The 14,583-nt window shown below is 36.2% G+C and overlaps 1 protein-coding gene across 1 annotated transcript in view; it reads left to right on the top strand.

The window, feature by feature from the left end:
- The first annotated feature begins 822 nt into the window (after positions 1–822).
- Positions 823–14,583, top strand: part of LOC132260627 (low-density lipoprotein receptor-related protein 2) — a 41,117-nt gene continuing 27,356 nt past the window's right edge. Inside the window, exons 1-2 of the mRNA XM_059758872.1 lie at positions 823–1,902; positions 3,578–4,014. Of these exons, the coding sequence (XP_059614855.1) occupies positions 3,858–4,014 (157 nt within the window). The 5' untranslated portion in view covers positions 823–1,902; positions 3,578–3,857. The remainder of the gene's footprint in view (positions 1,903–3,577; positions 4,015–14,583) is intronic.

The raw sequence follows: 14,583 nt of genomic DNA, 5'->3' as shown, positions 1-14,583 counted from the left end.
TTAAATGCCCCACACTTTGTCCAAACACTGTGGAGTGTTTGAATTGTGAGTGAAATTTACATACATATTCACTGTATGAATTCAATTAATCCTTACTCCGCTTTGTGTAGTGTGTCCCTTCCATTTCTATGCAAGCAGTAATTTATAGACATAATTTTTTGTTACTCTCACTCTCTCTCTTTCCCTCTTTTAAATGATTTTTTCCACACTGGCAAATTGTGACAAATAATAATGATCGTTGGGCAGAAGAGAGAGAAAATTGGTGTATAGATGAGAGATGTCCTCGTGGGTCAGATTTTGGTTGGAGAAATTACTTGAAAATCGTCCAGAAAATTGAGCTCATTAGTCGACCATGTTTATCTGTATTTTACATCTAAATGACAGTATTTATGAGCATTTTTTTCTCTCTTCTTTCTCGCTGTTTGGCTAAAATGCTCAATTTAAAATCCGTCGTGCTTCACTGAGTGCTGTTGCTTCACTTTTTCACATATTGGTGAATTTTCAGTGTCATGAAGAAATCACTCTCGAAACTCTATCAAAAATCTATGAACTTGAACTTTCTTCAACTCGGGACATTCAGTCATGTGTGGCAATAAGACAATACACTGTATGTTGATTTTCCTCTCTCTCCTCTTGACTTTCGGCGAGAAAGAAGTCCAAAAAATGTATTTTTAATTGAGTGACTCACTAAAAGTGTGTTTTAATAACTAAGCTGTGGATTAAAGTATGAATTTATGATTTTGTTGTGGCATTTCTTGATAAACATGGCTCAACGGATTCTGTAAGTACTTGCAATGGGTGGAGGAATAAGGAAATTTACATATTAACCTTTTTTGCAGTGAATAGTTGGTCGCTTAAGGTGATGTTTTGCTTTGATGGGGAGTTGTGTGATGAATGAAAGAAATGAATCACGTCCACGTGAAAAGGATATCAATGAAGGTGCGCGATTGTCTCCCAAAGAGAAGAGAAGAGAGAGAGGGAAAGAGAGCGCGCGAAGGAAAGAGAGAGGATCTCCTGATGGGAATATCGAGTTGTGCGTGTGTGTGTGAGAGAGAGAGAGTGATAAAAAGGAGCCGGAGAGAGCATATATAATGAGACTAGCATAAATACCACGATGATTTGGATAAAATGTTGAATGAGTGTGTGAGGTGGAAAGGAAATATCATTGCTCACAAAGTACATACAATTAAATGGAATGCTCCCAAATAGAGAGTGTCGGAGAGAGAGAGAGAAAATTGAGCGGGCGAGAGGGATGGAGATGATCCGTGGTGCGCGATGGAGTGAGATGGAGCACGTGAGGGGGAAAACGGTGTTCAAATCCGCACACATCGAGTCAGTTGCTCTTTGGAATTCGATGGGAGCGGTTGTTGGATTGTGGATATAGGCACGCAGAAGTATATCCCCCCCCATTTCAAAGTAGTAACACCGAACGGAAAAAGAAGAAGGAAAAAACGGCAAGAAGTTGAAGACGTAGAGAAGGGAAAATTCTCTTTTGTTTTTCTCTTTTAGTTGGACATTTTTTCCGTACACCTTTTTTGAATTTCACGAATGGAACAGAAGTGAGAATTGTGCGGAGGCGGACAACACTGAGATAGACTCCAAAGTGAGATTTCATGTGAAGGAGAGAAAGAATATCTGCTTGAAGTGAATAGTGTGTGAAATTCAGGTGTGGAAAAATTTTCTCTCAACTGCTGGTGTTCAAGTCTTCCAGCGGAGAGGCGGAAAAGAAAATTCACCAAGAGTAGTACACCTATTTTCTCAGGCACATTTCTGTGGAGATACTCTCAAATGCTGTAAAACTGGAACAGTGTGCTGTCGAGGAATTATTTCCCAATTTTCACGCCAAAGTATCAGAAGAAGAAGAAGAAGAAGAAGTGTTGTGTGAAGTGCGATCAAAGAGAGGTGAGGAGAATTGGTGAAGTGTATGAGTTGAAAGAGGCAATTTTTTGCTCTACAGATCACAGGGAATCCTCGTGATTTCCCGTGACCACCGGCTGAAGTGGGTGGGTTGAAAAGTGTGTCCCTGGAAGCGGGTGAAGAGTGCGAAAATTGCGAGAAATTGTAGGCAAGAGATTCTTTCGGCTCTGAAGAAGAAGAAGAGACCTGAGAGAAAAGAAGTTGACGTGGACTTGTTGCTTCTTTTATCTTTTTTTTTTTTGTTATCCACATATTCACTCTACGTCCAACTTTACCGTCATTCTCTTGTGTGTTTCTTGTGCAAACTCTGTGTGTTGAGATTTTAAAATACAAATACACAAATCACACGAGAGTTTAATTGGAGAAATTTTCTACGATTTCTGTTGCTACATTATCCATCTCTTGGATGATTTTTTCTACTCCTCTAACCACTGCTGCCTGCAGTCTAAAATGAAATTTCTGAGCAGTGAAATGTAATAATTCACATATTTCCATACTTCTATCGCTCATATTCCAGCGATGTTGCGGGCCAGATTTTCGCAGTGAAATTTCTCTCTCCTGTAAACTGTGCAAGAGGGAAAATTTGTCACGAAAGGGGATTAAGTTGAGCACAGTGCTTTGCAGTTCTCCCCTCAGTTGCAAATCCAACAGATTTATCAATTACACCCAGTGTGATACATTTTCCCATGATTGAGGTATTTTGTTGGCTATTAAACCACATTAAATGAATTTCAATCATGCAAGTGGAATTGCAATGTGAAATCTCTCTTCACCGTGGGGGATTTCAGTGTGCTGAGTGAGAGAGAATTGCAATGAAAGAAGTCCCAATTGTGGTTCAATTCATTATATCTGCTGCACTCCGATTCAACATTGAGTATTTTGGGTTGCATTTGCGAATTCCAGTTGCGGTCGAAATGTTATTTGTCGGGAATGCAAATGAGTGGTGTAACGTCTCAAATATCTCGGAGAGCCGCACACAAATAGTTGCCTGTGCTGGGTGATCAAAGGTAATTGGGTTTTTTCCAACTTGCTCAGGTGGACACCTGGTGGCAGCACCCGCCAACAGGTATGGAGAGACGCTCCTCGGTCGTGCACTCACACACGCCTCGTGATGATCGAGTGAAGATCACTATGCGGAGATTATGTGAGGAGCGAGATAATCGCGTGTGGTGGTATAGAATTGGCTTAATAGACACTCGAGAGATCGCACCTAGATCAAAGGGGCTCGCTGGGGGGACTGGGAAGGAGGCTCGAGTCGAGAATGTGTGAGGATCACTTTGAGGTCACTTCTCTGTGTGCGATCTGCTCCAGGTTCTTCGCACAAACACCGGAGAGCATCGCATAGTGTGTGTGTGTGTGTGTGTGTGTGCGTGTGTGTGGGATCATCTTAACACACTGGCAGCGGTTAATGAATTAAAATAGGTCTTGAAACACGTTGCAATTGAGTGCAATTTTCTTTAGAATTTTCCACTTGGTCACAAATGTCTCAACTTGCATCCCTTTTTTCGTGCGAGAATCCACAATATTTCCTCTCATAATAATCAATAAATGGAGAACTTTTTTTTCACCTTCTACAACGTTATCTAATTCCAACACTATTTCATACCCATATTTATGCAAAAGATGATTAATTGTTTTCTCGCATCTTTTTTCCCATAAGAGAGCAAATTAAGTGTGAATACGCAAGAGGATTGAGTGAAACAATAGTGTGGTGATTCCAAGAGATCACACAAACAAGTGGTGCAAAAATATTAATTCCTGTTTGGTGATAGTGCTAAGATTTCTCGTTAGAGAAAGAGAAAGAAAGAAAGAATTAAGTAAACGTGAGTGAAAAGTGATGTTACCGCTGATCAACTATTTGGATTACACACGCTGTTCCTGATTTGCCACGCACACTTATCACACGCCCTCGACGGTCTGACTTAGTGTTGATCGACGGTATGGAGGAGTCGTCATCGAAGCGAATATCGCGATGGAAATGGAGAAAATTACTTCACTCGGCGGGCATTGTCAAGTGGACGATCGCAGCTCTGCTGCTGTTCTTCACCAGTGTCCAGGGACAATTTGTATCCACGGAAACTGCGCCAGGACAAACAGGTGAGACTATTGTATCCTGATGATAAGTCTTACTATTCAAACCCACTTTCAACTGAAATCGCCTCACAATTGATGAATGAGTTGAGGAAAATTCTCAAAAGAAGTCAATTTGATGTCCCATCGACACTGCTAAAGTGGATGATTGAGAAAATTGTGTGTTACGAAGAGTAAGGGATTGTGGAAATGTCACAAATTAAGTACAGGAAGATGTCCTTTGCGTTCTGTTGTGTCCAACAGAAGTTGGGAGGGTGTGAAGAAATGAGGTGAAAGAGAAAAAGGCGGGAAAATGGAGGAAATAATCTCTTCATTTAAATGCACTCAAGAAGAATCTTCCGGTATTTCTGTGTGTTGTGGCGTCTCTTTTCATTCTTCATCGATGTCTCTCCATGGAAAGGGGTTGGGCATGAGTGGGAGATTTCCCGCGGGGGAAATAATTACAGTGGCGCTGACAATTCCATTGCGGTAAGACGTGGATGTCGTCCTCGGGATGGGTTGAATCATGTGAAGCAATGAATTTTATGTTGGAAATTTCACTTCTCCCATCCACGTTGTATCTTCCGCCACAGGGAGAAAGTATTCGATTCGAGGGGATCCCTAAACTTCTACGAGAGTCACTCAAATTGGTTGTTATCAGTGCTGGTTGTATAATATTTTGCCCTTCCCTATTACGCGAAATTTGTGAGGAATGGCGAGGAATGATGTGATGTAGTAAAATGTATTTTGCACAGAGAAGCCAAATTGTCTGTACGACTAAAACCCAGAGCACAATGAATGCCCCATTAGTATCTAATCCATTAAATACGCGTAAATTATCATCAATTTCGGGGGAGGGTGATTGAGAGATTGGAAAATGTGAGAGAGGGTGAAGTGAGAATAAAGTACCAAGTGAAAGTTGCTTCCAAAGTAATTGTGGGATTTAAATGGAAAATGAAAGATCGCCAAAGATTTTTCGTGGTGACAGAGCGCAAAAGTTTTCCCATCTTCTCTTCCTCATCTTTCTGCGTCTCTTAGCTGTATTAACTCACCCGATTTCTATTCCACAAAGTCCTGGCTTTTTCCTATCATTGAATTCAAACAGAAATCTGCAGTGAGGGTGAAAAGAGCCATGACAAAAGGGGGAAAAGGAGATTCAATTAATAATAAGTCATTTGATTGTCTTCATCTTCCTTTTTTCTATTAATCCTCTTTCTTCTGAAGAATCACAACATTTAATCTTTTATCATCTTCTATTTGACTAAGATTCTGACAAGGCGTGGTGTGCTATGGAATGAGAAAATGGGGAAATCATTTAAATTAATTAAATTATAAAAATAATCTCAGATTGTGAATTGGTGTGTGTGTATTTAGTTATATCTCATTGGCAGAAAACATTGCATTGTGTGTTATTTACTTCCATCAAATACAGCCTTTTGAGTAAAGTTTCTCTCACTTGGTCCAATTAAGTGAGATATTGTAGTGGAAAAAATGGAAATGATATGGCGCAATTTACAAGAAGATGTTTCAGTGTTAATCACCTTCTTAAATGTCCTCTAGTCAAAGGTATTTTCTTACACATTTTTCGCTATTTAAGTAAATCGAGTTCGCGGTAAATGTCAGCCAAAGCGACCGTCGCGTTAGCGCAGCTTAAGAAAACCATTGACTTTCCCCATCAATTTTCCATTTCATCTAAATGAGGATTTTATGGGAATTTTTATCATTTTATTATCTGTCACATTTGCTCAATGTTGGCAATGGTATGTTTTGAGGAAGGAAAATCCTCTCGAGATTGTAGTTGAATAATCTCTAAAATGAGAAAGAAAATGAGGAAGAAAATTCCATTAGACTTAAATCGGATTCAGAGTGAATTTCTCCCCATGTTTCTCTATCTTCTCTTTCAGTTTGGATTTGTGGAAAATTGAGGAGAAAAATTTCTGTTATTTCTTTATTTTATTATAATTTTCAATTTGTTCATTTGCTTTTACGGTATTTTTGTTTTTGTAATGTCGCTGCACGACAGTATTTTATGGTCTTTATTGCTCGTTTTATTTTCAATATTCAGCATTTATTCTCAATTTGCTTAAATTCTTTCTCATGGCATCTGAAGAAAGTACCTTTGTCACGTTTCCATGAGAAAATTGTGACATATTGGCACGTTCCACACAGAAGGTATAAGAGGAATATTTTTTTTACAAGAGAATTGCCATATAAAATGTTGAGATAACATAGCCAAAATAGTGACTAATTCACGTTTTCACGAGAGCGAGAGACACATAAAGAGTTTGTTTAACAAAAAGTCATATTTTTTCCTCTCATCTCACTCACTTCCATAACTTTCACTCTGTAGGTGACAATTTCTTCTCATTCATTTCCTCATTTCATCCCACTTATTCATTGTGATTCAGTGAGATTGAGAGCGAGAAAGAGTATGAATAATAAATTTAACGTGTGTATTTTTCATTAAAAAGATATTCGCGGTTTAAAAAAGAGACTCCCAAGAGCCGATCAGTAGGTCAATATTTGACCTAGAAAATCAACGCTATAAGCGCCAACTCTTTCCCTCCTTCTTCTTCTCGTGCTGTACGAATAAATTTTCAACAGTGGTCAGCAAAAGTGTTCAGACTTCCAATTGTTGTTAGTTTTTGTACTATCATATATCACGTGAAACAGCATTTTCTTATCCAATTCCATGTAATTCAGGTCACATGGCCTCTATTTAGAGATATCCACATATTAACATGGTGATGGGTAATTTTTCAAATGTGCAAAATGGGCGAAAAATGTCGATAATTTTTGAGGGGCACTTATTGAACAAATGAATTAAAATATTTTGTGGCAGGCATTGTCTATAAATCAATTAACATGATGTACACTATTTGCAATTATTACCATTGATAAACAGTATCATTTAGGCATGAAGCTTATTTATGCAGCGCAAATTAACTTTGCAAATTTGTCAATTTATTCACACGCGGAGCAATTTGCCACGCTGAAATGAACATTTATTTGGAGTTATTATTAATTCAAATGATTTATGCTTCTTACCATTGATTGAAACAGATTGAATTGGGAAAAAATGATTTACTAGAATATATCTGTCAGCGCGTTTGTTTGTACTGCAATGGAGATCTAGAGTGATAGTTTTTTACTCTTTAATATTTCTCATATTCATGTTTAAATTTTCAATTTCACAAAATTTTTTACTGGTTGGCATAATTTTGTCACTTGATCAATGATGGGAATATCAGAAAATTTACCATCATATGAATATTTTATTGTCAGATTTATCCGTGCAGAATTTAATAGTTAAAAAAACTATGTGCCGCCCTTTTATGGCAGTTTCCAGAAAAAAAAATTTTCAATTTGATATCAACTCGTGAACTTTTTGTGGGTAAATGAGTGAAAGAGGGAGTGATGAGGCAAAAAAAAGAATAACTATTGAGCCAACAGTGTGAATAATAATTAAATAGACGTGCAAAATGAAAAAAGTATAAACAACGAAAAAGTGTTGGGGAAAAAGAATTTTTATAAAAAGATAACCCACATAAATAATGCTGAAATGTGCAAACAATTGCTATTTAGTTTGTTACTGCATTCTCATGTACAAGAGAAAGAGAAGTGTGTATGAGGAGAGAAAAAAAAGCCGAGGTGGGACAGAGGCGAAAAAAAAGATTGCAATTGCTAAACACTGTGTTTTCCTCTTGTACATTCTACAATATTAGTGTTTGTGGCATAAAATATGTGTTGTGCCGTGGTGACTGCGAAAAAAATAGGAAATTCCATACGTCAGTCCTTCCCTGTCGTTCGTACTGGCGTTTTTGCCTTTTATTCTACATTTATGTACACTGTACATCCATATGTATATACTATGAATCACAAAATCCACCCAGAAATAATACTTAAATTGTTGACAGTGCGCAACAATTGCAAGAACAACCAACAATCTGTGTGCAATATTTCTTGCCACCATTTTTTTTCATGTGTGTCTTGTGTGAAACACTCATTCTCCCATAGATTGGCTCCTGTGCTTTAATTTTTCGCTAAAAATGGGCGTTTGGTAATTTTATTTGGTGTAGTATTCGAGAATCACCAGTGGTTGTGCAAGAGAAGTCTCTGGGATTTCAATCGCACAGCAGACTCCGAAAAATGTGCAGCATTGAGAGTTGGCGGAGCTGTAAAGAGCATCTCGAAGTCACACAAAGCAAATGACCTTTAAATACTCTATCCAGCAGTAGATTGAATATTCGCAGGAAAATGTACGTCACGTTTTCTCCAGCCAGAGGCAATTAATTTTTTTTCTTTATCCAATTTTAATAATCTCTAATTCACTTAAAAGCTCTCACATCACGCATAAGCTTTAAGCATCACAGCAGATGATATTCAGTGATTCTCTTTTTGCTCGCCGCAAGCCTCGTTGGTCATTTTTAATCTGATGTGTCTTTTTGCCTCAATGGTAATTAGGGAAAAATTTTTATCTGGGGAAAGATATGTATAATAAAAAGTGTCATACAAGCCTGTTGCAAAATTACTGTGCTGAAAGGCGGGTGTTTGGGGATTTTCTGGCCTGTCTGGGCGGGGGTGAAATGTGGCATTGCCTCCCAAACCCACTCTAAATCCTCTGTAATTGACATCTCGTGTTCAAGTGCCTGCTGAATCAATTGATTCCTAATGCCGTAGAGAGATGTGAAAAGTTGAATGCTTTAAGTAGATAATTTTCACACAGAACGTAGTGAATACGTTGTCTGCAACTTGACATTTATCATGTAGGCTTTTAACGGTTGTATCAGCATAGTTTTTACTTTATTCTGCAAATCTTAATAAAACCAAGGTCTCTATGTGATTTGAAAATTCTAATTAATTACTGGCATATATACACAAAAATTAATTACAATATATTTTAATGGAGGCCCAATCGTATTTGCTTGATGTAGATTTTTTGCAATTATCTTCCTGGATTAAAAGCTACACGAACACTACTAACTGATCAAATTAGTTGCAAAATTGTTCTGAAAAGTGTTGAATATTTATGAGAAATTTTTGCAGCATTTGGAGGTCAAATAATAATTGAATTGTTTTATGTCGGAGCATCTCTCGTAACAAAGCAAATAGCTTACAGGAAAATTTGTTCACTTCCTCTAGAAATTTTCCAATTAAATAGTTTTGGAGTTTGGGATTGATTGGGGAAGTTTTGGGATTGATGAAATGGTTGATAGAGCGATGATGACACTGCATAGTAACTGAAATTCGCGATTGTTTAAGTCTCTCAGTTTATACGTCTTCTAACATGGGCACTGGCTTTACTGATGTGGCCAAAATCAAGAGAGGGAGAATATGAGGAGAAGAAAGAATCCAATGGAGATGTTTAAATAATTTAATTTGAATTTTGCCCGCCAGTCTATATGGATGTATATGAATGCATATGTATAAAATTCTGTGTGCAAATCACATTCTATCTCCTTCAGCCCATTTCTCGTGATGTTGGTGCTTAATGATGATAATTGAAATGAAGTAGTAGTAGAAGCAGTAGCAACTGAAGCTTCGTGAAATTATAACATAGTGAGTGCCTTTTCGGGACGCTAGATGTGTGCATACTTACAGATACCTATTACGAGCTGGGAGAAATACTACAATGTTTTGCAAGAGAGGTGGGTGGCACATAGAGTGGCGAGAATGTTCAAGAATTTATTTTATTGTGCCACAACATTTCTCTGTGTTTATAACATATTTTATCCCATAAAGGTGTGAACATGTGTGTGCCGCAATAAAAGACACATTACATTTTATAAGATTGAGAGAATGTGCGTTAGGGAATTGAACAGGAGACCATAATGTAAATTTTTCGTCAACAAGGAGTAAAGTATTCTTTTACAACATCTTTAATCTCTGTTGTTTTACGCCAAAAGTGGCGGAAAGATTTTCTTTAATATCCAGAGAATTAAAGTCGACAAATGAGGAAGAGATGAGAAAGAGGAAATGCCGCTGCCTCCTATCTTGTGTGAAAATTAATTATTCTCGGAAAATGATTTGTGACTATTTCAATGTTTCACTTCATTATGCAGAGAAATACACTTTCTAATTGATAAATTGATTTTGGAATTAAGTACATATTATTGGGTACATATTAGCACTAAGTTGTTTCATGTCTGAAATTTGTTTCTGATTTATTGATTTTCCTATCGGAGACTCAATCACTTTAATGCATCTCTGTTGAAATACTAGAGGAGTTTTTTTCCTTGGCGTTCTGCGAAGCTTAGTTTACTCTTCATATACATATATTTCTCCGCTGAGAAACAATATTAGGCCAAGTTTTCCCCAATGTAGAATAATTTACTGTATTGGGTGAGGAAAGTAGGCAAAGAACTATGAAACGAGAGAACTACTATATTGAGAGGAAAGTTGTGTGTTGAAACTTTTCTCCATCAAATCTTAATTTACAATTCAGAAAAGTTTTTTGAAGAAAATTTATCTCAATAGAAACTCTATTTAGGTCTTTGCTATTTCGTTGGAACTTTCTGGACTGGGGGAGCAGGTTACATAAATGTTGTCTATTTTTTGCGGTAATTTAATTATTTAGCATATATGCGAGGTGTTTAATTTATAAATTCATTCAGGAAGAGGAATTTAACATTGAAGAATCACACGTGAGGATGATGTGAGTCGATTAAAAAGCTTCCTCGTCAATTGAATGGCGTCCTTTAAAGTAACATTAAATCTGTTATTTAGCTACAGAGGTTCACAAGTGTGTATTGAAATATTTATGTACTGTGTATATTAGTGTGCAAAATCGTGATTTCTCTACTTCAAACCATTATTTAATTTAACCTTTAGGAAGATAAATGGAAAAAACCATTAAGTGAGAAAGAAAATTGAGTGATATCATGATCGTTTCACTATATTTATTGAATTATATACATATAAGAAGCGATGAGTTATTTAAACACAGTTCAGTGTCAAAAACTGTAAGGTTCTTCACAGTTTGATATGGCTAAATGAACAATATTTGTGACTGGGTTGAAGAAAATATTTAGAAAGATTTGTTCTTGCCACATAGCAAACAAATCTGAGTATGCAACTGTCAGACATTGTTTTTCCCCGACATTGCCTTTTATTGTGCATTCAGATTTTTTGCTGTCGCTCTTAAAATTTGACCAGATCACACGGAGAATCTGAAAAATAGCATGAAAATGGAATGTGACAAAAAATAGGATGTTTGATTTGGTAGATGAATTAGTTTGGCAAAAAATCTACCAATGAGATAGGAATTGGATTGATGGGTTTAGATATACATGCCTATTGTATTGTATGTATTTCTCTTTTTGTGTTGATATTACCTGATGGATAAACCGGCCGTGGAGTAAGCGCAGAGGTGGGAGAGAATAAATAAATAAAATAAAATTTATATTGCAGACCCATCCTCGATCTGTTGTGTTGGACGTTTTTCAAAAGGTGTGTGTAAAAAGCTTGTTGGAAGCGAAAAAGATTGAGCTTTGGCATTGAATTTTCTCTCTTCTGCCAATGCTCAGACACTAAAAGCATGTCTGCAAATGTATTGGATAGTGGAAAAAAAAGTTATCGTGAATAATATGTGACGGTCGCAAATTTTCAATGTCAATGGCAACACTATATAGTGGTAGCTCAACAGAAAACTTTGCACTTGTCTAAATCATTCAGTAATGCGATTGTTCGAAATTCTATTTCCTGTGCATTTCCCAAAGTGCAAACTAATCGTAAGAATTAATCAGATGTCAGGGAATTTTTTTCGCTTTTCCCACTAGAATCTCTTGGGAAAAGGTTTTACTGGTTGAAACTGAAACATCAGGTTCTCATCCAGAATATTGAGCTTTTTTGTGTCCATAGGAATAATGGGACTTTTGGTCACAAGATCTTTTTTTCGGGAATTCCCCACAGATTTATATCTCTTCCATTCTAAAGATGTTTTCGTTGTGCTTATGGCGGCGCGAAGCAGGGACGAGAGATAATGAAAATAGTGTGTAACGACCGGTTTCTCAATATTTGCTGACGTTAATTTCCACCTTTTAAATTCCAATGAATTAAAATAAAGAGTCACATGCAAATATAGAATTGCACACATGAGAATATAACAAACACGCAGACAAGGGTAAATTCGTGGAAGAAATCGACGAAAACATAGAATCAGATTTATCTGGAAAAAAACTAATATTTGAAAATCTTTGTATTTCATATGCATATCTTTGCTGATTTGGCAAAAACACCCGAAGATTTCATTAGACGTCTCATGTTGTTTTTTTTTACAGAAGGTTGTCTCAGAAGTTTCAAAGATTTACACTGTTTGAATGTTAAAATAAACTCTGGAATATTTCGATAAGCAGGGTTGTGCACGTAACCTCTTAATGAACACGCGAATTCGATCGAACAATATTTAATAATTAATGATCTTGGACTTGGGGTGAATGGAATGGATAAATATTGTGGATTACAAAGTGAAAAAAATTTCACTTTTCAGTTGTGTAAATACATATCATGTGTTGCAGATCAATATTTTATTATTAAACTAAAGCTAGACAATAGCAAATGTGTTACCTACGCACATTCACTGATATTAATCATATTTTAATAAACAAAGAAAGATATCTGAAGTAAAATTTTTGATACCCGAAGTAATTTGGCACAATTTGGATACGTTTCTCGGATGTATTAGCATATCCTCGAGCGAATTGTATAGTATCCACTAAGCATCCCTGTTGAATAGAATACAGGTAGAGTGTAGAATAACTTCCTTATGTGTCTGTTGACAAAGCAAGGAGGCGTGATTTATGATGGAATTTTTAGACTCTGTTCATCTCTCATAAGCTGCTTACAGCTCTTACGCCTTTCATCATCTTCATTTTATTGCTTGTTTATTAATTGTCGTGAACTCTGCGAGAAATTCTTGCAAAAGCTATGACAGGGTGCTAAATGGAGGAAATATTTCCACAGTTGGCATTGTAGTGTGAGAGAGATGGGATGAATACTTCTCACCGTAAAGTATACCTTAAGTAAATGTTTAATTCAAAGTTGCGAGTGCTGAAATTATTGCGATTTATTAATATGAGTTTTATATTTTACGAGTTTCATCTCCGAAAAATATTCTGGGGAAGGAAATTTTTGTGAAATCTGTAAGATTGCTTTATTATTATTTTTTACGACATGCTATATCTGGTGTTTTATTTGAAATCTTAATGGATTGATGCATTAAAATCTAATCAAATGGTGTCTTACAGCAGCATTCTCCTTTTTTACGTCTTTAGCAGAGCCATAGCACGAAGTGTGTTGGCAAAATTTTCCCTTAATGCATTTGGTACTCTGTATGAGTTTCACAAATCAAATTGAATCAACCATTATATTCAATTGAGGCTTGAAATATTAAATTTCTCTTGCAATTTGGGCTTTGACAAAAACGGAAATTGGACAAAGATGATCAGTGATGAGAGAAATGGTGGAAGAGACTGTGGTATAAATAGAAACAAAGAAGTACTTCTTGTCGGATCTTTCTCCTGTTCAGTGTACAATTCTTTTATAAATGCAATTTGCCAAGAAGAAGCTCTCGAATTGCTACATCAGACAGAACACATCGTACACATAGACGACAGTATGATTTTTTTGTATAAATTAAAATGCTGTGTGACCCACTTGCCAATGTCACGATTGTATTTTTACGTCTTTCTCTTCCATATCTCTTCCTTATACATACATATTTGCTCACAGAATTGTGAGAAAAAAGAGAAGAATAAAATGTATATCTTTTCCCTTATCAACGTTTTGGGGTCTGTTCCATTGCAAATATCGTAATAAAAATTTGCATATTATTGGGGTTTCTTCGCAGAACTACAATGTTGCACAGTGTGTCTAGGTTTATAGCATTTTAAACAAGGTAGCTATTATAATGTGGTTATTTAACTTATGTTCAATATATAGCGTAGAACTAATTGGTAAAATAACCAAGAAGTTTATGTGAATAAATTCCATGATTCTTTATATATATATATATATATATATAGTTTTGACCCCACACGGAACGGATCACTCTGTACTTTCAATTAAGCTTATATTCGTGGTGAGTGCTGTGTATTATATTGTTGATATTTCTGTTCTCTACCTGGCATAATAGGTGGGTTTTGTTTGACTTTCCTTAGCAAATTGACCAATGAATTTCCAAAAAATCTTTTATTACCATCCGCCATGTGACCAGTGAGGGAAAATGATAATTTGCTGAAAGGAAACAAGTGGAAAAGAGAGTAAAAAATCATCAAGCTAAATGGGAGGCAAAATGGATTTCAAAGAAATTTTCTCAATCATCATTTTCACTTTTGTACAAATTATTTATTCTTCTGTTTGTCATTCCTCTTTCGTGCAAATATCAATAAAATTGACAGTGAATAAGAAGGAAATTGAATTTTTGTGTGGCGAAATGGAAAAACTTTTCAAGTGCTTTTTTCTCTGCGAAATAATTTCCAATGTGACTCGTCTCTTTGTCTTTTTCACTACATCTATTTTTCATCTCCTGTATACATATATATAAAATGTCATAAATAATAATTTGTATTGAATTGCGACACAGCCTAGCGTGTCTTC

This window comes from Phlebotomus argentipes, unplaced genomic scaffold (genome assembly GCF_947086385.1).
Source record: "Phlebotomus argentipes unplaced genomic scaffold, Phlebotomus argentipes genome assembly scaffold_18, whole genome shotgun sequence".
In the NCBI taxonomy this organism is placed as follows: domain Eukaryota; kingdom Metazoa; phylum Arthropoda; class Insecta; order Diptera; family Psychodidae; genus Phlebotomus; species Phlebotomus argentipes.
Note: the sequence above shows the minus strand (reverse complement) of the source record. Positions and strands in the feature narration are given on the sequence as shown.